The 26,369-nt window shown below is 41.6% G+C and overlaps 1 protein-coding gene across 3 annotated transcripts in view; it reads right to left on the bottom strand.

Moving 5' to 3' along the window:
* The window catches only part of THSD4 (thrombospondin type 1 domain containing 4), a 621,627-nt gene that overhangs the window by 36,849 nt on the left and 558,409 nt on the right, over positions 1-26,369 (bottom strand). For all 3 annotated transcript variants that reach the window (XM_073303716.1, XM_073303717.2, XM_073303719.1), the window contains 3 exons: positions 25,522-25,651; positions 23,400-23,604; positions 20,955-21,128 (listed from right to left, as the gene is read on the bottom strand). In XM_073303716.1, the coding sequence (XP_073159817.1) occupies positions 20,955-21,128; positions 23,400-23,604; positions 25,522-25,651 (509 nt within the window). The remainder of the gene's footprint in view (positions 1-20,954; positions 21,129-23,399; positions 23,605-25,521; positions 25,652-26,369) is intronic.

The following is a 26,369-nucleotide window of genomic DNA, read 5'->3' as shown; positions in this document are numbered from 1 at the left end:
GAATATTCCTTGTGAATGAATGGATGGCTCTGTATTGGTTAGTGGACCCTTACTGCATTTTTAAAGGGATGACTCAAGGTACTCGTGATGGGACACAGACCTGGTCTCTCCTAGTTTGAATCTCGCTCCAGTCAGTGGTGACAGAAAGTCTACCCTATCTGAATTACAGTGCTGGTGATCTGTGGGGCTAGTGATTTATTGAGCTGGTGATTTCTGCCTAGTTCCAGCTATCCACATTATAAAAAAACAATCACAACTGGCACTAGCTGCCTTTTCTGTTGGTCTTCTCAAGAGAGGCCAAGGATTGAATGGGCAATGGAAACCAAATTACCCCCTCACCATCCTGATGCATATTGGTAGGGTAATGTGGGAAACATATTGCTTTTGTAACTGTTCCATGGATTAACACCAGTAATTTACTTTCCGCTGTCATCCAGCCAGCACCTTTCAGAAAGCACTTAAGCAAATACCTGATTTAAGCATACAAGTGCTTTGCTGAATTGGGACCTTGAAGAAGGTAAAGTGAGTTAACTGTTACAAATGATACTGATTGAATAATACTACTATTGTTAATACTAATTACTAATCAAAATATAATTTTGGAGTGGTTGAAAATTCAGGATTTAAACACATGCTTAAGTATTTTTCTCAATTAAGACTTGTGTCCCAAATTTCCTCCTGAATCTGAAAAATAAAAATAATTCAGTCTCTTCTAAATGATGCCTGCAAATAACAGATATAAATCTTAGTCTCTTTGTGAGACATCCTAAAACCAGACCCCAGCTACTAAACTGATTGATTAAAATGGTCATGTTGCTGTACACAGCTCTCGTATTGGTCTCCCCAGTATGCCTCTCTGCTCTAATATTATGAATTGGCAGTGTACTGATATGTACAAGAATCATAATTTGCAAACAAATCTGATAGCTAATTTTGTATGTAAATTACATGGGTTCTTTAAACACTGCTTACTTTGTAACGAAAGAGGTGCCAGGGCTCAAGCAATTTTTTTACTTTCATAATTGAAGTGGCAAGGCCAGCGATGTTGGAGCTATGAACTGCCAAGCTTAGAGGTGCTGGGGCTCAGCCCTGGCACAAGTTAAGTACTGCATTTAAGTGTTAAAATATATGCTGGTCCCCTATTTAACACCGTGACCTATATAGTTCTCAATACGTAAGTGTTTAACTGAGCCCCATAAATAATTACAGGTTTCAGAGTAACAGCCGTGTTAGTCTGTATTCGCAAAAAGAAAAGGAGTACTTGTGGCACCTTAGAGACTAACCAATTTATTTGAGCATGAGCTTTCGTGAGCTACAGCTCACTTCATCGGATGCATACCGTGGAAACTGCAGCAGACTTTATATACGCACAGAGATCATGAAACAATACCTCCTCCCACCCCACTGTCCTGCTGGTAATAGCTTATCTAAAGTGATCATCAAGTTGGGCCATTTCCAGCACAAATCCAGGTTTTCTCACCCTCCACCCCCCCCCCCCCCCACAAACTCACTCTCCTGCTGGTAATAGCCCATCCAAAGTGACAACTCTCACCAGCAGGAGAGTGAATTTGTGTGCGGGGGTGGAGGGTGAGAAAACCTGGATTTGTGCTGGAAATGGCCGAACTTGATGATCACTTTAGATAAGCTATTACCAGCAGGCCAGTGGGGTGGGAGGAGGTATTGTTTCATATTCTCTGTGTGTATATAAAGTCTGCTGCAGTTTCCACGGTATGCATCCGATGAAGTGAGCTGTAGCTCACGAAAGCTCATGCTCAAATAAATTGGTTAGTCTCTAAGGTGCCACAAGTACTCCTTTTCTCTCTACACAATGTGAATGATAATCAAGGTGGGCCATTTCCTGCACAAATCCAGGTTCTCTCACCGCCTCACCCCCTCCAAAAACCACACACACAAACTCACTATCCTGCTGGTAATAGCTCATCCAAAGTGACCACTCTCCCTACAATGTGCATGATAATCAAGGTGGGCCATTTCTAGCACAAATCCAGGTTTTCTCACCCCCCCACCCCCATACACACACAAACTCACTCTCCTGCTGGCAATAGCTCATCCAAACTGACCACTCTCCAAGTTTAAATCCAAGTTTAACCAGAACGTCTGGGGGGGGGGTAGGAAAAAAGAAGGGGAAATAGGCTACCTTGCATAATGACTTAGCCACTCCCAGTCTCTATTTAAGCCTAAATTAATAGTATCTAATTTGCAAATGAATTTCAATTCAGCAGTTTCTCGCTGGAGTCTGGATTTGAAGTTTTTTTGTTTTAAGATAGCGACCTTCATGTCTGTGATTGCGTGACCAGAGAGATTGAAGTGTTCTCCGACTGGTTTATGAATGTTATAATTCTTGACATCTGATTTGTGTCCATTTATTCTTTTACATAGAGACTGTCCAGTTTGACCAATGTAAATGGCAGAGGGGCATTGCTGGCACATGATGGCATATATCACATTGGTGGATGTGCAGGTGAACGAGCCTCTGATAGTGTGGCTGATGTTATTAGGCCCTGTGATGGTGTCCCCTGAATGGATATGTGGGCACAGTTGGCAACGGGCTTTGTTGCAAGGATAAGTTCCTGGGTTAGTGGTTCTGTTGTGTGGTATGTGGTTGTTGGTGAGTATTTGCTTCAGGTTGCGGGGCTGTCTGTAGGCAAGGACTGGCCTGTCTCCCAAGATTTGTGAGAGTGTTGGGTCATCCTTCAGGATAGGTTGTAGATCATTAATAATGCGTTGGAGGGGTTTTAGTTGGGGGCTGAAGGTGACGGCTAGTGGTGTTCTGTTATTTTCTTTGTTAGGCCTGTCCTGTAGTAGGTAACTTCTGGGAACTCTTCTGGCTCTATCAATCTGTTTCTTCACTTCCACAGGTGGGTATTGTAGTTGTAAGAAAGCTTGACAGAGATCTTGTAGGTGTTTGTCTCTGTCTGAGGGGTTGGAGCAAATGCGGTTGTATCGCAGAGCTTGGCTGTAGACAATGGATCGTGTGGTGTGGTCAGGGTGAAAGCTGGAGGCATGTAGGTAGGAATAGCGGTCAGTAGGTTTCCAGTATAGGGTGGTGTTTATGTGACCATTGTTTATTAGCACTGTAGTGTCCAGGAAGTGGATCTCTTGTGTGGACTGGACCAGGCTGAGGTTGATGGTGGGATGGAAGTTGTTGAAATCATGGTGGAATTCCTCAAGGGCTTCTTTTCCATGGGTCCAGATGATGAAGATGTCATCAATATAGCGCAAGTAGAGTAGGGGCTTTAGGGGACGAGAGCTGAGGAAGCGTTGTTCTAAATCAGCCATAAAAATGTTGGCATACTGTGGGGCCATGCGGGTACCCATAGCAGTGCCGCTGATCTGAAGGTAAACATTGTCCCCAAATGTAAAATAGTTATGGGTAAGGACAAAGTCACAAAGTTCAGCCACCAGGTTAGCCGTGACATTATCGGGGATAGTGTTCTTGATGGCTTGTAGTCCATCTTTGTGTGGAATGTTGGTGTAGAGGGCTTCTACATCCATAGTGGCCAGGATGGTGTTATCAGGAAGATCACCGATGGATCACTCCAGCGAGAAACTGCTGAATTGGAATTCATTTGCAAATTGGATACTATTAATTTAGGCTTAAATAGAGACTGGGAGTGACTAAGTCATTATGCAAGGTAGCCTATTTCCCCTTCTTTTTTCCTACCCCCCCCCCCCAGACGTTCTGGTTAAACTTGGATTTAAACTTGGAGAGTGGTCAGTTTGGATGAGCTATTGCCAGCAGGAGAGTGAGTTTGTGTGTGTGTCCCCCGGAAAAAAAGGGGGGGGTGAGAAAGCCAGGATTTGTGCTGGAAATGGCCCACCTTGATTATCATGCACATTGTAGGGAGAGTGGTCACTTTGGATGAGCTATTACCAGCAGGATAGTGAGTTTGTGTGTGTGGTTTTTGGAGGGAAGTGAGGGGGTGAGAGAACCTGGATTTGTGCAGGAAATGGCCCACCTTGATTATCATGCACATTGTGTAGAGAGTTGTCACTTTGGATGGGCTATTACCAGCAGGAGAGTGAGTTTGTGTGTGGGGGGGTGGAGGGTGAGAAAACCTGGATTTGTGCTGGAAATGGCCCAACTTGATGATCACTTTAGATAAGCTATTACCAGCAGGACAGTGGGGTGGGAGGAGGTATTGTTTCATGATCTCTGTGTGTATATAAAGTCTGCTGCAGTTTTCACGGTATGCATCCGATGAAGTGAGCTGTAGCTCACGAAAGCTCATGCTCAAATAAATTGGTTAGTCTCTAAGGTGCCACAAGTACTCCTTTCCCATAAATAATTGTATTTCAAACCAACTAAGCAGGAATGTGCAGTGTTGCTGTAGCCATGTCTTAATGGATATTAGAGAAATAAGGTGGGTGATGTAATATATTTTATTGGACCAACTTCTGTTAGTGAGAGAGGCAAGCTTCTTCAGTGCAAGCTCAAAAGCTTGTCTCTCTCACAAACTGAAGTTAGTCCAATAAAATATATTACCTCACTCACCTTGTCTCTCTAAGTGGGAATATGTCTTGTATCCACTCAGCATATTACACCCTAGGAAGGTATAGTTAAATATACGGTAAGGGGAGGGGCGGGGAAGCAGGAGCAGGGTTATCCTGCAAACAATTTCCTTATTTCTAAGTAATTTCCATTTGACAATCTAATTTACTTTTCTGCTTCCCAAACAAAACAGAATTGGGAACAAGCTTAGTCTGTGAAGTCTTCCAGAAATTCTCCATAGTCTTCTGTTTTAAATGATTATGTCTGAGCTGGATTAATGTCTCAAATAACAAAGGAAATACCAAATGGGAAGGTATCGAGCTATCCCACTCTGTGCTGTGAGATTTTACTACAGATTAGCTACCCACAAAGGATCTGAGCAGCAAATGTAAAACCCAAATGTTTCTTATTTTAGTTTTTGGTTTTCCATGTTGTTTTTTTCATAAGTAAAAACCTCCTATGTAAAAGCCAGGCTCCCAAGAGCTCAAAGGTACAGCCCAGCACAGGGCTACAGTAGAGCCCTGCACCGGGACTGGGATCCCACAGTTCCACAGGACCTGCTGCCATAATAGCAGGAGCGGATGGGAGCGGAATGAAAAAATAGTCCCACGGAGGGCTCTACCCAAAGGTACAGAGAGGGAGTATTTGGATAAAGCCATTCTTTCCCTTCCAGTTCTTACAGATTACACACATATGTTATGTTGCTTTGTAGTCCCACAAAAATACAAGTTTGGGTGACACCCACCCTGATATTCAGAGGCGTGCTATTTCTTTTATTCCCAAATTCCCTCCCTCAACAGTTCAGCTTGAAGACCCATTTATTCCCTACCTTCTTAAAAAAAAAATTGATACCAGTGTTTGTGAAAGCCAGAATGACCTCTGGGTAAAACTGATGTCTGATCTGGCACCACTTGCTCCGGGAGCAGCAGGCCTGAATTTCTGTGTTTATTCACAGGATAGGTAGAACAGGTAGACTGATTGTGCAAGCTTCCACACATTGATGTGCGACCTGGAGTTACATTGATAATTCAGTCTCCAATTCATATTCTAAACTGAGACAGTCAACATGGCTTCCAGGTAAGTGACAACAGCAGTGTAGACATTTGTCTACGAGGAGCTAAACTAAGCCCCCTCTCCCCACTCATTTCATGTGGTTTTAGGCCACAATTTTTAGCTTTAACTGAAGTTTAAAAAAAAACCAAAGAAACAAGTAACATGTTTTCTAGTAAAGCATTGGTAAAACTTGCCAATTTCTGCTGATACCCCTTCTCCAGACGCCATCCCTATCCCACACATTATTTCCTGCAGTATTTAGAAGATTGTGCAAATCCTCTCCAATTTATGTACTACAGGAGGGCCACAAAAATAAAATGAATATGTATTTATGAAAAGTCAGAAAACAAAGTTACAAAAATCATTCACCTGCATTTCATCTAAACTATGTGAAAATTGGACACTAGTGCTTTTGGAATATACTCCAAGGTGAAGCAAGCAGTGATCTACTGGCAATAGGTGAAGGGCCAAATTTTCAAGAGAGCCCAATTCCCATTTAGGCACCCAAATAAAGGCCAGATTTTCGAAGGAGATCAGCGTACTGGGAGCAATGCTGATTTCTTTTGAAAATCTGGTCATAAGTGTCCCAAATAGAAATGGTCAGTTCCTATTTGTCTGAGATACTAAGCATGTTTAAACCACTTGGACTAAACAAATAGGAAAATTAGTCAGTGTGGAGTTAAATGAGCTAATGCAGCAGAACCACTCGAAACTTTGTAGAATTAGTGGTTAATTGGTAGTTACATTAAAAGAGTGAACCAGCCAAACCTTTCCCAGATGAATAGTAAAAATGCAGTAACTATTCTATAAATTCAGCTTATTTCCCACTTTATTTTTGTATTACCTGATTGGTGTCTTTATTTTTATTTAAAGTGACTGCTCTAACCTCTATTGTCCTAATAGATGCTCATTATCTTTCAGATCCAAGAGCTATGCCCCTGCTCCCAACAACAGGGAGTTTTATTATGTCAAGTAATTGCTTAACCTTCTCTTGCCTTGATACACCAGAACAAGGGGAGTAGCTGACACAGGACCTCTCCAGAGAGATGCCAATGAAGATTTTCCTTCAGACTGGTTACTGTACTGGAAGGCACAGGCTACTACACATTAAGGGCAGGTCTTCACTACCCAGATCGGCGGGTAGTGATCGATCCCCGAACGTGCTCCCTGTCGACTCCGCAACACCAGCTCGCGAGAGGCAGAAGCGGAGTCGATGGGGGAGTGGCAGCGGTTGACTCACCGCCATCCTCATGGCCAGGTAAGTCGACCTAAGATACGCCAGCTTCAGCTACGCTATTCGCATAGCTGAAGTTGCGTATCTTAGGTCGACCCCCCCACCCCCAGTGTAGAGCAGGGCTAAGTTTTTTAAACCAAGGGAAAAGTGTGTGATGTGTTTAGAAGTAGGGTGATGGCTAGAAATACACTAGTGGTGGAAGAGCAATAATAGGCTAGCAATAGGAATTATGTGTGACCAGGGACAGTACCAAGTCACAACACAGTGAATTGCACTACCACAGTTAGTGATGTGAACAATTAGACCCCTCCTCAGAGTCTGAACCTTGGTGAGAGTTGGACTCCTAAAGATGTATGTAAATCCTTGAGGGGGGAAACATTTTTAGTAATTGCTTGTGAAATCTGGTGCACTATTATACTTAACTTCAGTGTTCTGTGATAAAATATGAGCTTGTTTTATTGTAATTCTAATCTCTATGTATAGTTTCCAGTTATAAAATGTCTGGGTTTATATTCATGTCTGCAAATATAATAGCATGCTGTATTGACCAATGAGTGCCTGATTGCTTATAAACAAACCAATTTTTTTTTGGCAGTCACATGTTTTTTAGGAAATCTGAAGCAGCTGCATCATGTGAAAGGAAAACAAACTGGAGGAGGAATAAACGCTTCTTTAGGCAGTGGCCACACTTCTATCAACATGTCCTTCAAAATTAGACTGGTTTTGTGTTTCATTGCAAGCTAAATACTGAGTTATGGCTTTGCACTGAAACATTGCAAAATTGGTGCCCTTATAGGGTTTCAACACAAAATGAGGGGAAACTTGACACTTTGACGGAGTTTTACTTAAAACTTGGAAGAAAAAAATCACATTTGCATGATCTCCTGTGAGGTGGAACTGCTGCACTTTCCATGGCTTTCCCCAGGCCTTCCTTACCCATCACTCCACCAGGACCAGGAGGATTCTATTTTATATGTCCACTGTTAGAAACAATCATTGTTAATCATAATACACCATGGGATACAGGCAGTGGTGGATTTAGAGTTAGTAGGGCCTGTGATGTTCTGTACCTCAGGTGAATACCCTGCACCCCCACGTTCATCCTTATACTATGATTGTATGGTATTCAATGCAAAGTTTGTCATGTCGGGTGTCTTCGGAAGGCTCATGATGTACTGAGCATTGTTGTTATGGTAATGTTATAGGTTTTAATTTAATTCATATAGTTATGAGGCTGAAAATGTATCCTCATGGATTACAACAAGCCCAGGCAAAAACTCTCCAAGAGCAGAGGGGCAGTTCACACGTCATCAGGGCATGTATGGGACAAACACAGCCCATCCTCACAGGAACAAAGGACACTGGCCTAGGCAGCAACAAAGGATCTGTTGGACAAAGTCAGTCACCCCCCTTCCTTTGGTCAGTTTGGGACTGCTCACCTGACTCTGAAGGGGGAAGGGGGCAAAGCCAAGAGGGAAAAAAGGACATGATAAAAGGAAGAGACGTTGCCATGCTCTTCCTCTCTCTTCCATCTCCATACATCACCACCAAGCGACTGAAGCGCTGATCAAAGGGGAGAGCCTAGCTGAAGGGCAACCAGCCAGCCTGTGGTGGGAAGCATCTAAGTTTGTAAGGGCACTGAAAATGTTAAGATCAGCTTATAATGTGTTTTGCTTTTATTTCATTTGACCAAATCCGACTTGTTGTGCTTTGACTTATAATCACTTAAAATCTATCTTTGTAGTTAATACATTTGTTTGTTTATTCTACCCGAAGCAGTGCATTTGGTTTGAAGTGTGTCAGAAACTCCCCTTGGGATAACAAGCCTGGTGCATATCAATTTCTTTGTTAAATTGACGAACTCATATAAGCTTGCAGCATCCAGCAGGCATAACTGGACACTGCAAGACAGAGGTTCCTAGGGTTGTGTCTGGGACTGGAGATATTGGCTAGTGTCATTTGGTTGCACAATCCAAGGAGCAGCTCACATGCCAGAGGCTGTGCGTGAACAACCCAGGAGTGGGGGTTCTCACAGCAGAGCAGGGTAACGCTGGCTTCCAGAGTCAAGGATTGTAGTGACCTGGCAGATCACTGGTCCAGATAACACCAGGGGAACGTCACAGGGCCCTGTGTGGAGCTTCATTTTTGGGGCCTCCCCCACAGGACCCAGCCAAGAAAAAGAACATTCTCTCTTATCTCCTCTCCATTTTGCATTCTTCTTTTCTTCATCCTCCTCCTATATTATAAATAATGGGAAGTAAATGAAAATAAAGCTAGGTACCTTAATTGGGGCAGTGGGTGTGGAGGGTGGGCTCTGGGAGGAAATTTGGGTGCTGGCTGTGGGCTCTGGGCTGGGGGTTGGGGTGTGGGAGGCATGTGGGCTCTGGGAGGAAGTTTGGGTGTGGGGTGCAGGCTGTAGGCTGGGGCAAGGGGTTGGGGTGCAGGATGGGGGCAAGAGGGAGGCACTTTATCTCGGGCAGCGCGGCTCCCAAAGTGACCGGCATACACACCCCTCCTGCAGCAGCTCCTAGGAGGGGGGAGCACGGCGGTCTCCACACACCACTGCCCGCAGGCACCACCCCTGCAGCTCACATTGGCTGCAGCTCCCGGCCAACGGGAACTGCGGAGTTGGTGCTTGGGGCGGGGGCAGTGCGCAGAGACACCCCACCTCCAGAGGCCACAGGGACATGCTGGCTGCTTCTGGGAGCAAAGTGGCATAGAGGGAGGGAGGCAGAGCAGGAGGGAAGCTGCCTTAGCCCTGCTGAGCTGCTGCTGGCATGTCTCTATGCACCCCTTGGTGGGAGGGGGACGGCAGGTCTCCATGCGCTGCCCAGGGCAGGGGCAGCATGCAGAGCCGCCTCCCCCCTGCACCAGGGGCGCGCAGAGACATGCCAGCAGCCGGCCACTTCTGGGAGTGGCATGGGGCCACCGGCCACAGCATGCAGGCAGCCTGCCTGCCTAAGCCCTGCTGCACCGCCGTCTGAGACTCAGAGGCAGGTTGTCAGATATTTGTCCTGCATTTTGGGGGGCCCCCTGTCATTGAGAGCCCCATGCTACTGTGGTTTGTTTCATCGTAAATCTGCTCCTGGATACGGTTAACTAGGGTTTCTATTGCTTCTGTCAAGCTAGCTAATCTAGTATACCAAATCAGTCACCCATACAAACAGTCCCTGAACATTCTGCTGCTCTAAGCAACCACCTGTTCCACCTCCTTTTTAGAGTCAGCTTTGGGAGGACAATTTGGCAGCCTTCAATATCAGAACTGTAGGCATTTCAGAATAATTTAACAATTTGGAAGGTTATATTGTATATTGATTTCTAAAAGCCACCTGGAATTCCTAGGGTGAATTTCTCAAGTGATGAAGAATGCACTGTCAAAATATACGACACTAAACAACAGGAAACAGTTTCACTGAAATATAAGTCAGCTAGCCTGTTGAAGATGAGATTTGTGCCAGGTTACAGAGCAGTAAACTGCAGTGGATAGGCCTAATTTTATGGTGGAACTCCAGCCAGCCATCTCAAGGCTGAATGTTCAAGACCAGTAAGAAGTCAGTATTAACAGGAATAATCCTGGTAAGGGTATAAATCATCTGAAATTGACACAGAATTTTAAAAGCAGCAGATAGCACTAAAACTGCATCTAAAACAATATATAAACAGAAAGTTCAAGGGGTAACATTTTCAAAAGCATCTAAGTCCAGTTGGAATTTAGGCTCATAGGTGAGTTAATTGATTTTGAAAATGAGACTTAAGTACTTTAGAAATTTTTCACCATTATCTTTTCCTTATTAGAAAGACAGGGTGGATGAAGTAGCCAGTTAAACCCTCTCCAGTAACAGCTGTGTGAGGAAAATGGGTGTGTGTGTGTAAGTGGGTTATTGATTGTTGTAATAAGCCATAAACCCATGTGACAAGGTAGATGAGGTAATATCTTTTATTGAACCAACTTTGGTTGGTGAGAGAGACAAATGTTTGAGTTTACGCTGAAGAAGCTTGTCTCTCTCACCGACAGAAGTTGGTCCAATAAAAGATATTACCTCACCCATCTTGTCTCTGTAATATCCTGGGACTGACACAGCTACAACAACTGCATACATAAATCCAGGTTTCCACAGTATGCATCCGATGATGTGAGCTGTAGCTCACGAAAGCTTATGCTCAAATAAATTGGTTAGTCTCTAAGGTACCACAAGTACTCCTTTTCTTTATACATAAATCCAGTGTCTCTATTTAGTCCATTATTTTTAGTGTCTGGCAAAGTAATGAATTTAAGCTCCCAGGTTAATCTTTTGAAGGTGTTTGAGGATGAGCACTGAGAGGTCAGATATAGAGTGATCGCTTTTTGAAAAGTGTTCACCCACAGTGATATGGTGTTTTTGTCTTTTATCATTTTTCTATGTGAGTTCATTCGAGAGTGTAATGATTGTCTCATTTCACCCACACAGTTGTTACTCGGACATTTAGTGCACTGGATGAGATCCTGTTGTGATACACAGGAGTAGGAGCCCATGGATCTTGAAAGGTGTGTTGTGGGGGGTGTTGATCATCGTAGCAATGAAGACATGTCTACAGATATTGCAATTTGTAATATCCATCTTGTAATTAGCAGTGACACTCTGAATACATTTCCCAGATATGAAGAAGAGCTCTGTGTAAGCTTGAAAGCTTGTCTCTCTTACTGACAGAGATTGGTCCAATAAAAGATATTGCCTCACCCCCCTTCTCTCTCTAATATTCTGGGATCAACATAGCTGCAACAACACTTCATACATCTTCTCCTTATCTCAGGGCATGTCTACACTTACCAGGGATAGACGCTGTGGTGATCGATCCACTGGGGGTCAATTTAGCGGGTCTCCCATTGACTCCGGTACTCCACCAGAATGAGAAGCATAAGTTAAGTCAATGGCAGAGTTTCTCCTGTTGACCCAGGGCAGTGTAGACACAGCAGTAAGTCGACCTGAACTATGTTGACTCCAGCTACGTTATTCACGTAGCTGGAGATGCGTAACTTAGATTGACTTAAGCCCGTAGTGTAGACCTGCCTCAGTTCTGCCACTGAGGCTTGAGGATATGTCATTGCACTTTCTCAACCTAATTTTTCAATTGTTGTGACATACTGTTTATTTATGACATTTAACTTTCATAACTAAATGTATGGTCTTTTGATTATAAAGCACAGAACTGGGATTCAAGTGTCCTGAGTTCTTTTTCCAGCTTTGCTCTAGACTCACATTGTCACCCTGTACATAAAACTTATCTTCTGAACTTCAGTTGTTCTGAGCACCTGCAAACCCCTGGAAGTCAGATGCTCAGCGCTTCTGAAACCTTAAGGTTGTCTATGGAAGTACTTCCCTACACAAAATCCACAGTTAACCTGTGGAACTGATTGCCAGAAGATGTTGTGAAGGCCAAAAGTATAACTGGGTTTAAAAAAATTAGATACATTGATGAAAGATAGGTCCACCAATTGCTATTAGTCAAGATGGTCAGGGATGCAATCTATGCTCCAGGTGTCCCTAAACCGCTGACTGCCAGAAGCTGGAACTAGACAATAAGGGATGAATCACTCAATAACTGACCTGTTCTGTTCATTCTCTCTGAAGCGTCTGGAATTGGCCATTGTCAGAGACAGCATACTGGGCTAGATAGACCACTGGTCTGAACCAATATGCCTGTTCTTGTGTGCCTACATTTCCTCATCTGTTAAATGAGTGTATGTGAAGCACCCTAGAATCCCTCCAACGGGAGACGTAAGGTAAGTATTATTATTTCATTTTATTGTAGCACAGTTGAGATTCAAAGCTAGTCTTGCTTTGCTGTTCCCTAATGCACAATGCTGTCTTCTTTCCAGCTTTTATTTTGGCTTCCAAATATCATTAACATTTTAAAAGCTCTTCCCTGTAAATATGTACTAAATATAAAATGAGAAGCAAATGAACAAACGAAAATATTGAGCACACCAGTCAGTTGACAGAGAACACGGGTGATTTTCGCACCATAGTAAAATAGGAGAGTGTGCGTTCCCTGCTTCTCATTCTCCAGTAAACTGAACTATAGATCAGAACCATATGGACCATTAGCAACAACATTTCCAGGCCACATGGATCTCATCTAATTTCTGTCAACCTAGTTTTGTTGATATGTTTGGTAAGGGTCACCAACCTTATACCCTGGCCTAAATTGATTTATGAATTCGAATCCAAATGTGGTGAAACTTTGCAGTTTTAACACAGTATTATTTTGAGCAGGGGCACCATTTGTGGGGGGGAGGGCAGGGGAGAGCTCTAGCCCTCCCCTCCCCCCAAGTTTCATAGGGGAGGTCTACTCACCCTAGCCCCAGATGGAGCTCTTAACTGCAACAGCTTGAGGGTGATATGGGATGAGTTCCAAAGCTGGGAGCAGCATAGCCTTTGAGGAAAGGAGTTTGTTTATAAACAGAGGTAGGGTGATTGAGATAAAAAAAGGCTTACCATTAAAGTAGGTTTCAGAGTGGCAGCCGTGTTAGTCTGTATTCGCAGAAAGAAAAGGAGTACTTGTGGCACCTTAGAGACTAACCAATTTATTTGAGCATTAAAGTAGATTAAGTAGATTAAGGGTCCTTAGATGATCCTGAAGGCACTGCCAGGCACTTCAGTTAAAAGATTGGAAACAAAGGGTAGGCATAAAAGGTGAGAATGGAGAGAGGTACATTGTGGTGTCCCTCAGGGGTCTGTACTGGGACCAGTCCTATTCAACATATTCATAAATGATCTGGAAAAAGGGGTACATAGTGATGTGGTAAATTTTGCATACGATACAAAATTACTCAAGATAGTTAAGTCCAAAGCAGACTGCAAAGAGTTACAAAGGGATCTCACAAAACTGCGTGACTGGGCAACACAATGGCAGAAGAAATTCAGTGTTGATAAATGCAAAGTAACGCACTTGGCAAAATATAAGCCCAACTATACATACAAAATGATGGGGTCTAAATTAGCTGTTACCACTCAAGAAAACAACAGGAGTACTTGTGGCACCTTAGAGACTAACAAATTTATTTGAGCATAAGCTTTCGTGAGCTTTTGCGAATACAGACTAACACGGCTGCTACTCTGAAATCACTCAAGAAAGACATCTTGGAGTCATTGTGGATAGTTCTCTGAAAACAGCTGCTCAATGTGCAGTGGCAATTAAAAAAACTAACAGAACATTGGAAATCATTAGGAAAGGGATAGATAATAAGAGAAAAATATCATATTGCCTCTATACAAATCCACGGTACACCAACATATTGAATAGTGTGTGCACATTTGGTCACCCCGTCTCAAAAAAATATACTGGATTTGGAAAAGGTACAGAAAAGGGCAACAGAAATGATTAGGGGTTACTAACCCCACAGAGTTAGTAATAATGTAAGAATATACATTAAAATTTAAAACCTAACAAGTGTCCCTTAAGCAACTTGCCACAAGATGTCAAAACATGTTGTTATTAGAGCTGAGTGGGTCTAATATTTATTTAATTTTCTTTCTTTTATAAAGGAATTAGATACAGGGCTCCTGTCAGCTAATTGATAAGTTACCTGCCAAAAAACTAGAGTTCTCAAGTGCCTAAGTAGTCTCATGAATCATGGTTAAAGTCCCCCCCAACCAAAATCTGAAATGGTGCCCCTGATTTTGAGCTGTCAGATTCATCGCAAGAGAGACTTGGGAAGATCTACGCAAATTTGTTTCTGCAAACTCATGATAGTAAATTCCCCAAGTTTTACTGAGCTTTTCTGTAAGTGAAAAAAATCTCAGATAATGTAAAGGCAGTCTTTGGAATTTGGAGAGTTAATTAGCCGGTCAATTTTTTTTTCATAGAAAAAGAAACAATGAATGTAGTATGACAAATAGAAACAGATGAAGTTCTTGTTAAATGTTTTGGGCCCAATCCTGCTCCTGTTGACTTTGATGGGAACAATATTTGGTGTTTAACCTACTACTGCTCTCACTTTTCATACTGAAATAAATATCTCAGTGTATTTCAGTTGGAGCTTAGTAGATATCAGAGTCAGGTATCTGACACCTAACTTTAAATTCTTTAAGTATTTACTGGATCATGTCACTCTCTAAACTTGTGGTTGATTGGTTTATTTTTTAAGAGGATGAGTGTGGAAGGTCTGACCACCAGATACAGAAGAAGATACACCATGTGATCCACACTGTGGTCATGCAAACTGTAAGCTTTGCACATGCAATGTATATAAACCCCAAAGTCCATAAGACTCTACATAAGCGCATACACAGGATTCTGTCAATGTTCCTTGAAATAACTATTAAGGTAATGCTCTGATTTTTTTGTGGTTTGGAAATTGTCTGTTATGAGTCTCCTTGATCTGATATGCAGCCTCTCTCTAGTTTCTTTACTTAACAGAGGTTGCTTAATGGTGGTTATTAGACAGCATGTCACTACATCAATTCAAGCTTAGTTTACATATAATGTTAGATTATGACAGAAGGAGCACTACAGAGAACCATGCTTTACTCTTCAAAGATTTGCTTCAGGGAGATTGCTTGGAGCAAGATGGCTTGTTCTAGGAGGGAATCAGAACTCGGTTTTATATAGCGCCTTTCAGACTCTGGGTATACAAAAGCATTTTACCAAGCAGTGTTAGTGCAGTGACTGAAGGTAACAGCAGCTGCCAATATGCTCAATACTATAATAACTAATTCTCTTAGCTGGGTAGCTCATTTTATGGTCTGCTGTAGAATTCTATTATTAAGGCAGAATTTCTAATGGTAATTGATTTCTATTAGTGTGTTCTTGAATAGTTCATACTATAGACGACGAGTAAATTTTTAGAAATATACACTACAGCATGTCATTAGGGCTGAGACCATTACCGAACCTGCATCTCAATTAGGTATATAATTTAATACAATTTTTCATTAATTCTCCTGTTCGTGGATCACAGAGTGCACCCTTCAGATCACCAGAGCCCAGTTCTCTGTCAATGTTGTGGCCTGCCCTATACTATGGCTGAGGTGGGTGAGGTTGGAAGCCATGACATCCCTTCAGCATGTGTGAGGCTGTTCAGGAGGACTTCTCCATCCAGCTATTGTTGGATCAAATGTATGCAGCTGGAGGGCTGATATGCTCGAGGAGGTTTGAAGCACAGTCTGTAAACTGAAGAATGGCCATGCTGCCAGTATTTGCAGTATAGCTGCAGAGCTAATTGAGCATGCTGGGGATTCCATTTTGGGAGGGCTGACCCACATTATCAACAAAATATGGATTCATGAGAAACTACCTGACGACTGGTGCCATGGGATTATTCCCCTATTTTGGAAAGGGTAAGGCAATGCTCTGGTGTGCTCTAATCACCACAGCATCACTCTGCCTTCCTTTCCAAGCAAACTGTTCATGATGATTCTTCTTGAGCGTGTTAAGCACACCATAAGAAATCTACACCATCTACAGAAACTTCCAGTCAGAGTGACTCAAATTATAAATATGTATTGGTATTAAGGACACAAAAATCTTTTTTAAAAAGCGTAATGATGAGTTATTTAAAAATTTTCCTACCCCAAAATTTCCTGTTACTTCAACAAATCATAGAAACATAGAAATGTAGGACTGGAAGGGACCACGATAAGTCGTTTAGTTCAGTCCCCCGCATTGAAGCAGGACTAAGTGTTATCTGGACTATCCATGATGGTGTTTGTCTAAAGCATTTCCCAAACTGTGTTCCACACGATGTGAATAGGTGTTCCGTGAAAGAATCTAGAATTTAATTTTGACTCTTGCACCTGATTTTTTTACTAGTTTATACGCACTTTCCAGTTAGAAATTGTTAGTTCAAGTTATTTTAAATTTGTATTTTTGCTTTGTTTTATAAAATAAAATATATTTGAGCATAAGTAACGCAATTTTTTATTTGAAAACCAAACAACTATAAAATAATATTATAAGTGTCCCGGAATAGGCTACAAAGTGTTCCGTGGCCAAAAAAGTTTGGAAAATGCCTTTTCCTAAAAACCTCGAATGACAGAGATTCCTCAATCCAGTGCTTAACTACCCTTACACTGAGGAAGTTTTTCCTAACATAAATCTCCCTTGCTGCAATTTAAGCCCATTATTTCTTAACCTGTCCTTAGTGGTTATGGAGAAATATGTATCATTCTTCTCTTTATAACAACCTTTTATGTACTTGAAGATTAATGTTCCCCCATAGTCTTCTCTTCTTCAGACTCTCCATTTCCCCCCGTCTTTCCTCATAGGCCATGTTTTCTAGACCTTTAATCATTTTTGTTGCTTTCCTCTGGACTTACTCCAATTTGTCCACATCTTTCTCCAGATGTGGTGCCCAGAACTGGACACAGTACTCCATTTGAGGCCTTATCAGTGCTGAGTAGAGTCACTTCTCATATCTTGCATACAACACTCCTGCTAATCCATCCAGAATGATGGGTTTTTTTGTGTGTTTTATTTTTTTTGCAACAGTGTTACATTGTTGACTCCTATTTATTTTATGAACCACGATAATCCCCAGATCTTTTTTTGAAGTTCTCCTTCCTAGACAGTCATTTCCCATTTTGTTTTTGTGCAGTTGATTATTCCTTCCTAAGTATAGTTCTTTGAATTTGTCCTTATTGAATTCCATCCTGTTTACTTCAGACCATTTCTCCAGTTTGTCAAATCATTTTGAATTCTAACCCTGTCCTCCAAAGAGCTTGCAACTCTATGCCATTGTCCAAATCATTTATGAAGCTATCAAATAGAACCAGGACAGATCCCTGCGGGACCCCATTCAATATGCCCTTGCAGCTTGATTGTGAACCATTGATAACAATTCTCCAAGTATGATTTTCCAACCAGTTATGTACCTGCATTATAGTAAGTTTGTCTAGGCTATATTTCCTTAGTTATCCAGGCTCATTCCCTCTTTGCAGTCTGCCTCCTGCTCTAGCCCTGGCTGGACAGTCAAGCCCCAGTCCCCAAAGACTTCAGTTTCTCTCTCTCCCAGGCATCTAGCTCCTTGTAAATGTAATTTTTGCTTAGGTATTGGACCCCTCCCACTGTAGCAGATAATAATGACTGAGCTGTATTGAGCACCAATGCATACAGGAATTGAAAGCAGAGATGTCAATACCCAGAGAAGTTGCTCCCATAAAAGATTACCTTGGCCACCTTATCTATTCATATGGTGAATATACATCCATATACACTAAGTAACTGCAAAACTTGTTCAGAAAAATAAGGACCAAATCTTCACCTCCTGCTGTAAACACAATTGAACTGAAGCATTTTAAGGTTCCAAAGTTGTGAAAGCTTATAAGTTCTTTCACTTATGGTTTCCAGCCACAAGGGCCACAATACAATGAGAAAGACTGTTCTGTGGTATTTCCAGCTGGGAGTGGAGGTAGACATGTAATAAATCTCATAAAGAAGGTCTGTTCTTGTGAGATTTCTACCACTCTTTTGCAGACTCAGGAGATTTAAATAAGCTTTATTTCAGCCTCTGAACTTTTGGCTGCTTATCTGAACTATTTGTGGGTCACCCACTGCTGATCTACACTTATTGCTGAATTGTGGCTTGGCTTAAAATTTTTTTTTTAAAAGTTGCTTTAGGAAATTAGAGTTAAAGATACAAAGCCTGCAAATCTGGCAGTGCTCATTTCCATATCATTTCAAACTGTCCACCTAAATGCCCTTAAACAGAAACACACCTGATCAAAGGGGAAAGAGGCTGCTGAATCACTAAAGTAGTATTTGACATGCAAAAATAAAATTTTTGGCCAAAGGGACAGATTTGCAGAGCACACAGAGCTCCCATTGATTTCAACAGGAGTTGCTACTGTTCAGCACCTTTGAATATCTTATACAGGTGTCTAAGGCAAGGATCTAATTTGAAAATTTTGGCCTGTATTTTTTTCTGATTCATGTAGAGAAGAATCCTTTTCCTTTTATTCTTTTCACAAATCTAACTAAATGCACTGCTGGCAGAGTTGCTGCTAAATTATGCCAACCACAGTAGCAAACATTTGGAAATCATTAATTAGTTCACTTACTTCCATACGCTGAAAAGGTTACAAGCCCATTATTTATTATCCAACTTTAAAACAGCCACAGTAGAAAAAAAATAAAGTTTTCAACATAAGATATTTCATCTCTAGGCTCTCACTTAACATACATAAATATATACATTAAAATTTAAAAACATGATTCTAGATTCAAAAGCTTTCTCCCAGCATGCAAACTGTTTTTATTTATTTTAATTTTTGAAAATAAACATTTTCAGCTATTTAAAAAGTCACATTTTTAATTTTGCAGAAATGAAAGTGCCATGCTTGGAGAAGAAAAAATAGAGAGTTAGACCCCCAGCTGGTAAAGATGCGCTTCACTGAAGTCAATGCAGCTACAGCAAGTTAAACCAGCTGAGGATCTGGCCCAGCATGTTCTCAAAGGGCTAGTTAAGCTTTTTTATCTTTGAGGATAAACTGCTTTTTTTCTTTCACACACATAAAATATCACTTGAATAACATTTTACAAGGAATCCAGCTCTACACACTAGAAAAACAAACATAGAAAGGCACTTTGTGGTTTATAATACAGCAATAGGATATACCTTAGCTGTTAACTTCTGGGTTAGTCCACGTAAGAATGTACATTAACATTATCCTGAGTGACTAGCAACTTCCTCTAAAAGTTTAAATGTTCTAAGATGCAATGAGACATTCTCCCCCGCAAAAATATGCCTCAAAAGTTAATTGCATTGACGAGGCAGTTAATTAGTCTATGGAGAGACTGGTAAATAATATTGCTGTCAAACGATGACTTCTATAATATTCCATTGAAGCACTATGATTCTCTCTCAACAAATCTATTTGAAAAGAAACGCTCAGCCTGGAGTTTTGTCATTCAGATCCTAGTAAGATTCTGATAATTTTTTCCAATGATGCTTTGAAGACGTGACTCAGGAGTTAGTTTTAATTGAGCACCTCTTCCTACTCTCTGCTAGAAAATGTCTAAAATTTAAGGAGTACTGAACTCTGAAGAGCTGGAAAGCCTCTATGTCATCAAACTGAGTCACAGAGAATCATAAAATGATCCCATCATGGGATTAAAATTTGTAGCATGACACACTAGACTCTGCAATGTTTGCATTCATGTTACTACACTGCCAGAACACATCATCACAGAGAGAAATGAGAAGATCCCGGTGGCTCCGCTAAGTTCATTCAGTACACTCCCATGTTGCCTCAGGCAAATCAGGCTGGTCAGCACTCGACATGACCTCTGAACAAGAACTGTTGGACCGCAAAGTGTCACAGTGGATTGAATATCACTGAGGAGTATATATAAAATCTTACAAGTATTTCCTCTGAACGTGACTATCTGCCTGTGTGTGTAAGGACTGGCCAACGGAGTAAGCTATGCACAATAAACACTGGAGTTTGACTTGTGTATGGATAAGATCTGCTATGCAACCCATAAGAGGGACTAAAATATTTTGTTGGTGTTAGCTATGCCTATCCTGTAAGTCTTAATGAAATAATATGTTACAACTATTAAACAAATTCCCTAGGCTAGATCATCAGATGGTGTAAATCAGCATCTCTCTGTTGACAGCAGTCTGATCCTGCGTATGCAGCATTGGAACAAAACATACATCCAACTTCCCTAAGATGTGGAAACTTTGAGAGAACCTTTCTGGAGCTCCAAGGAGTCATTTCTATGGCTTTGTAGGGGCCAGCTAATATTTTATTGAATGGGCTCAAACCAGAACACCAAATCTGAAACCTCCCTACCCAGAAGAACATTTGGGCAGTATCTGGATCCAAACTGAGGGACTCAGGCCTAACCAAAGCAAAACAAATAAATCTGAACACACCCAATCTTTAGGGAAGTCTAGATTCAGATCAGATTCCAAATCCAGACTTTGCGACTTCAGCCCACACTCTTGTCCTTTTTATCACTTCTTGAACCTAAAACAAGCTCAGGAACCAGTTTATCTTTTCTTTATCTGCACCTGCCTATGTTATAGATTAAAACAATTCAGTAAAAGTACAAGTATCTTTTATGATTGATATTTTATATTCTGTTGCACTTAGGTTAAATTACTCAATTCTTATGTCTCAAAAGGGTGAATGGGACAGTTTACAAGAAAACCGTGGAAAGTCTTACCCTGTCACTCCACTCCGTGAGGAACCAGCTCTTAGCACAGGGCCCCATGTCACAGTTTTCTATGTCATTTGGCCGTAGCTTCATATTACATTCCTCGTCATCAACAATGTCTCCAAGATTGCTTACACACTTTACATCTCGGGTCCTCTGCCCCACTCCACATGGCACCGAACACTGTAATGAAACAGACTTTGCGTCAGCACTACATTCAAGACCTAGCAACTACAGTCCAGGTCTAGCTGGAGATCATCTATCCATTTACCTGCAATCCCATATGTGCAAAAATCTACATGAGCTGAAGAAATACTGGTTGTTCAGGGGAGATATTTCAATAGTTTTATAGATGTGGGTCTCATTCCAATGCATCATGTAGGTGAATTTGGAAAGATAAAAATTAAAAATATAGGGCCAAACACTGCCATGACCATAAAGAACCTAACCACATTGGGACTGGTGTGGTTCTGCTGCACTGGGAAGCCTTGTTACAATGCACAGAAACTAGCCAGCCCTCTGAGGTCCAGAAAGGTTGTCTCAAGGTTTCCACATACTCTGCATGCTTTTGAGCTGCACTCCTGGGCAGGAGATAAAGCAAAGAGTAACTCAAAGGAGCACAGCTGCTCCTGATCCTCAACTGAAAGACACCCCTTCCCTGCTCTTCTCTGGCCTCTCTGTATGGAGTGCTGCTCCATACAGCAGCCAGCAGCATCTTTGCCTGGCGATGTATGCAGCTCAGATCATCAGGGCAAAGAGAGGCAGATAAGGAGTCCTGCCTAAGGAACTCCACGGCCTGTTGTGCCCCCAAACTGAACACCTGGATAGGACCCTGCCCTGCCAGTGCTCCTATTGCTCTATCATCAAATACTATGTGACCATGTAATTAAAGGCTGCATGATAACACATACACACAAGGAGTACAAATTAAGGTTGCACAGGCAGCCTTATATTTGGCATTTCCTAACTTCTGAGTGCTTGAGTTTGCAGACTTAACATTCTCTTAACGTACGATGTTGTTGTTTTTAAATTTAATGATTATACACATGGCTGCAAATGATTAGTGCCAGCAATTGGAACATTCATTTTCCCCATAGGGACACGCTCCTCACTTTCCTATCTAAGCAAATGCGAAAGCCACAAAAGTGTCTAGCAGTAAGAGCATCGCTTATATATGGATTGCGTCTATTTCTCCAATCCCTGACTCCAAGATACTTGCAGAAATTCAGGTTAGGTTCGTGAAACAAGTCAGTAATGTACTAGAGTAACACCAATAATGACGATAATGAGAACACCCAGCTTTTACATAGCTCTTGTCATCCACAGAAATCAAAGCACTTTACAAAGATCAGTATCATGATCCCCATCTTCCGGAGGCACAGAGAGATGAAGTGGCTTGCCCAAGGTCACCCAGCAGTCTGGGAACAGACCCAGAAATGGAACCAGGGTCTTCTGAGTTCCAGTCCAGTACTCTTTCCACTAGGTCACACTGTCTGGAAGCTTCCTTAAATCAGAAGTGCCATCTTTTCTAACCAGAATCAGATCAAAGCATCTGTCATTTATGTTTCTGTGTTGGGAAAAATGGCACTGCACTAAATTCCTTAAGATGCATTTTTAAAATCAGGGAGCTGTCTCCAAAGTGAAAACCTACTTGAACTCCAGTAGGTTAACACAATAAATGCTCTATTTAAACCACAAAGCTTCCAAACTTAAATGCCTCTCTCATTACAGTAGATCCTTTCCTCCTGATGCCAAAGGATTCTTTTTTGGTGGGGGAGAGGGGGGGAGGAAGGAGAATAAATCAATCACCAAATTTTATTTCGATTGCCATTTCATATCATCAGCTAAAATTACTAAAGCAGTATTTGATTTATAATATTTCTTTACTTTGCTTCATACGTATTTAAAAAAACAAAACAAAACCACCCATCCAAGCCTCTAGGTGCCCTTGCATTTAAATATTATTCAAAATACAACTGAATAAAAATAAAAACAAAAAAACCTTAACCAGCTACTGCTTCTTACCACCAAAACAGACAATAATGAACCCTACATAAGAATCACACGCTGGATAATAACATATGCCCCTGAACTATAAAACAAGCCTTTATCAGGTCTTCCCTCGCTAAAAACGCAGATAAATACATTGACCTTGCAAAGCACTCTGAATGATATTTTAATTAACTAAGTATATGTCTACCCTGTCCCTTTTTTCTATTCTCTCTGGTCCTAAACAACAAGTTTTAATTGGTCATAACCACATGGCTTGTTTAAATTGTCTAAGCTCACCTACTACCTATTTTGAAAGCTTTCCCACTTTCCCCTCTGTGGTGTTTAGTCAAAGCCAAATGTAATCCAAATCACATCTGAGTAAAGATCTCTGGAGGAATGTTCCACTCCACCGCGGCTCCCCTGAGGTTTCATACTCCACATGAACCACTCTTTCCCATTTACCGAAGTCCACTCTGTCTGAATTTGCCATTCACTGCAAATCTTCAGCTGGCATGTGCTGGTTGTTTCTGGCTTCTCCAAGTGATGGCATCGGTATTGCTGAACCATCAGCGTACGATTGGCATACACTTGTCGGCACAGGACTTGTCGGTGCTGCATACCAAGGCCACATGTTTTACTGCACTCAGACCACTCCCCTATATCCCAGCTAACAGAGAAAAGAAAAAGGAGAACATAATAATGATCCACTGTTAATAAAGATATTGCCATATCGTAGACATTCATCTCATTTCAATTCTGATTATATGCATTTGGACTAAAATATGTCTTATACTATCATTTAAACCTCTGTTTTGTCTTTTGTTGAATATTGAAATAAATAATATGTATCCTTTATGTAGGGGACCACTGCATACTTACAAAGGGTCTACTTGTAGGGTGAGGAGTTATGCTATTAAATATGTAAGAGTTGCAGAACTGGGTACATAGTGATCAGAGTGTATTTTTAGAAATTGTCTAGCAATATATATTATTTCTGATTACTTTATTAGTACTTTCCAAAACATGTAAAAGCAAGATGCCTGCCCTGAGGAGCTAACAGACTTTCTGGACATGACACAGGGAGAGCCGTAACAAGACAGTTGTTCCGAGGAGGAATGATAGATGGATCATCTAAATGGGCATTAACTTACATATAAAAACAATGAATAGATGCATTTCATTTAAGTGACAATAAGATTCCTTTCCATTAAGATTGCATATATGTATTTGTTTTGTTAATATACATATTTTCATTCTGTGTCATTTTTAGTGTCATGCTCAGGGAGGTTAGTGCATTGCTAGTACAAAAGCCCTTCACACTGTTAACTTTAGACTTGTTGTGGAGAATGAGGGAGACAGCTGTATCATTTATCATCAGCACGGCAGGCATCCCAGTTTACCTGATTGACCGTATTCCGTCTGATTAGACAGAGTTGAATTAAAACTTAAAGCTTGAATTAAAGGTGATTAGGAAGGACAAGCAGGAAACAAAGCTGTGACTAGAGATCAGATATCTCTGGGGAAAGTATTCCAGTAGTCCTTTAGACTAGAGAACATTGGATGGGCTATTACTGGGAAGTGACCACCTGGCTCCAGCCAGGTCACAGTCCTATTTTTCCCAGGCCAGAGGCCCTAAGATCAAAAATGATAGCAAACCTTAAAACTCCCTGCCCGGAGAGGAAGTGTGTGTGTAGAGAAACTGACAGAGAGAGGCAGAGATTGCAGCAGGAGCAATCAGTCAAGACAGAGGCCCCGCAGCGTACACTGAGGCAGTATAGGCTCACCTAAAGCTTATCCCTTGTCTCCAAGCCTAGACAAGACCCTCTGTAGTGTTAACCCTTTTATCTGCTTGCTATATATCCTTGGGTGAATACACAGTGTGCTGTTTGGAAGGAGCTGTTCTGAGTTACCTTAATCAGCTGCTGATCACAGGCTCCCAGAAGGAAATGTCTTGCAGGTACCTGTACATTTGGGCCTGTCGTATCAACATGGTTAGAAGCTGGGGGGCTGAGTGGTAGAATGGGGTGGGGTTGCACCCAGAGAGGTGAAGGCAGCAGAACCTGTCACCAGGGTGCACTCGTGAGGGACTGCAAAGGAATATAATGTAGAAAGCACCACTCGCCCGGTACAAATGGGAACCTAACCTGTTGATTCAGTCTAAAGTGGTGTAAACCGTGGAGTTCTGCTCTAGGAGAAGTGCAGGTAGAGGCTTCTCTCTTGGAAAGAGCACCAAGGGAGAGACTAGGGGAGAGACTGCAGGGGCAGTGCACCCTCAACCATCATACCTGTTGAGGAATGGCTGCATTTAACCCAGAGTAAATGACTGCCAATCTCTCCTAACTCCCTTATCTCACATGGGATAACAGTGCTGTAATGGAGGATAAGGTGCTATGGCTGCCACTTCATATAAAGAAATAAAAACCACCTCTGACAGGGGAACCCATCAACTGCACTCCATGTCACAAGTGGAAAATACTTGAGATGTTCACCCTAGAGTCCTATTTAAACAGCTACCCTCCTTTGTGCAAAGCTTCAGTGACACTGCTGCTTTCATTTCCCAGTGTATTTTCTGGCACTATCTTACAAGGCTGGGCACGGGAAGATGTTACAGGCTTCTTCTTCTGGAGTGGGCTTGGTGCTGGTGTCACAATAGCTCTCAGACACCTCCTCATGAGAGATTCTATTTACACAGCGGAAGATTGGGTATCGCAACCCTGAAATGGCAAAAAACAACAACAACAAAAAAACAAAAAACAAACCAATAATAAGTAGTGCAGATAAAAAGAAAACATTCAACATACACATGACTTAGCTACAGCAACAGGATCTGGTGCAGAAAACCTAAACACAAGAGAGCAACAGGATAAGGAAAATGGTCCTTATCACAAGCATTGCAAGAGAGGCTGAGAAAATGTTGTGGTTTTGCTCCATTAAATGTTTATGGGGAGAACTGTGCCTAGCTTCAGCCTGCAGTTGATTGCATTTTTTAAATCTAGCAGCCTGAACACAGGACTGGGAGCAGGAACTTGTGTGCACTAATCCAGCCTCTGAGTCAGATTCCTTTTCTTTTTGCTTTTGGGCAAGTGACTTACCCTCCCTACTTTAGGATTATCATCTGGTCAATAAGGATATAAAAATAATACCTACCTCATTGGAGTGTTTTGAGGCTTCATGAATTAATGCTTTAGGGATGACAAATGCTGGATAGATGTTAAGTATTATTATTTCTCTCCTTTTTTAACTGCTCAGTCTCTTTAGCTAAGTTTTGCACTTAGACAGAAAGACAGTGATTTCCTTTGCTTGTGTAACCTGTCTCTCATGATGGTGACAAATTCAGACCAAGATGCTAAGTGTGTCACTTCCATTATTCTGGTACAGAGAGAATTTTCACCAATTCCAGCAGCTCAGTGAGTCATGCAGCACTAGTTCTCA

Source organism: Lepidochelys kempii, chromosome 10, assembly GCF_965140285.1.
Source record: "Lepidochelys kempii isolate rLepKem1 chromosome 10, rLepKem1.hap1, whole genome shotgun sequence".
Lineage (NCBI taxonomy): Eukaryota > Metazoa > Chordata > Testudines > Cheloniidae > Lepidochelys > Lepidochelys kempii.
The sequence above is the reverse complement of the archived record's forward strand: the minus strand, read 5'-3'. Positions and strand labels throughout refer to the sequence as shown.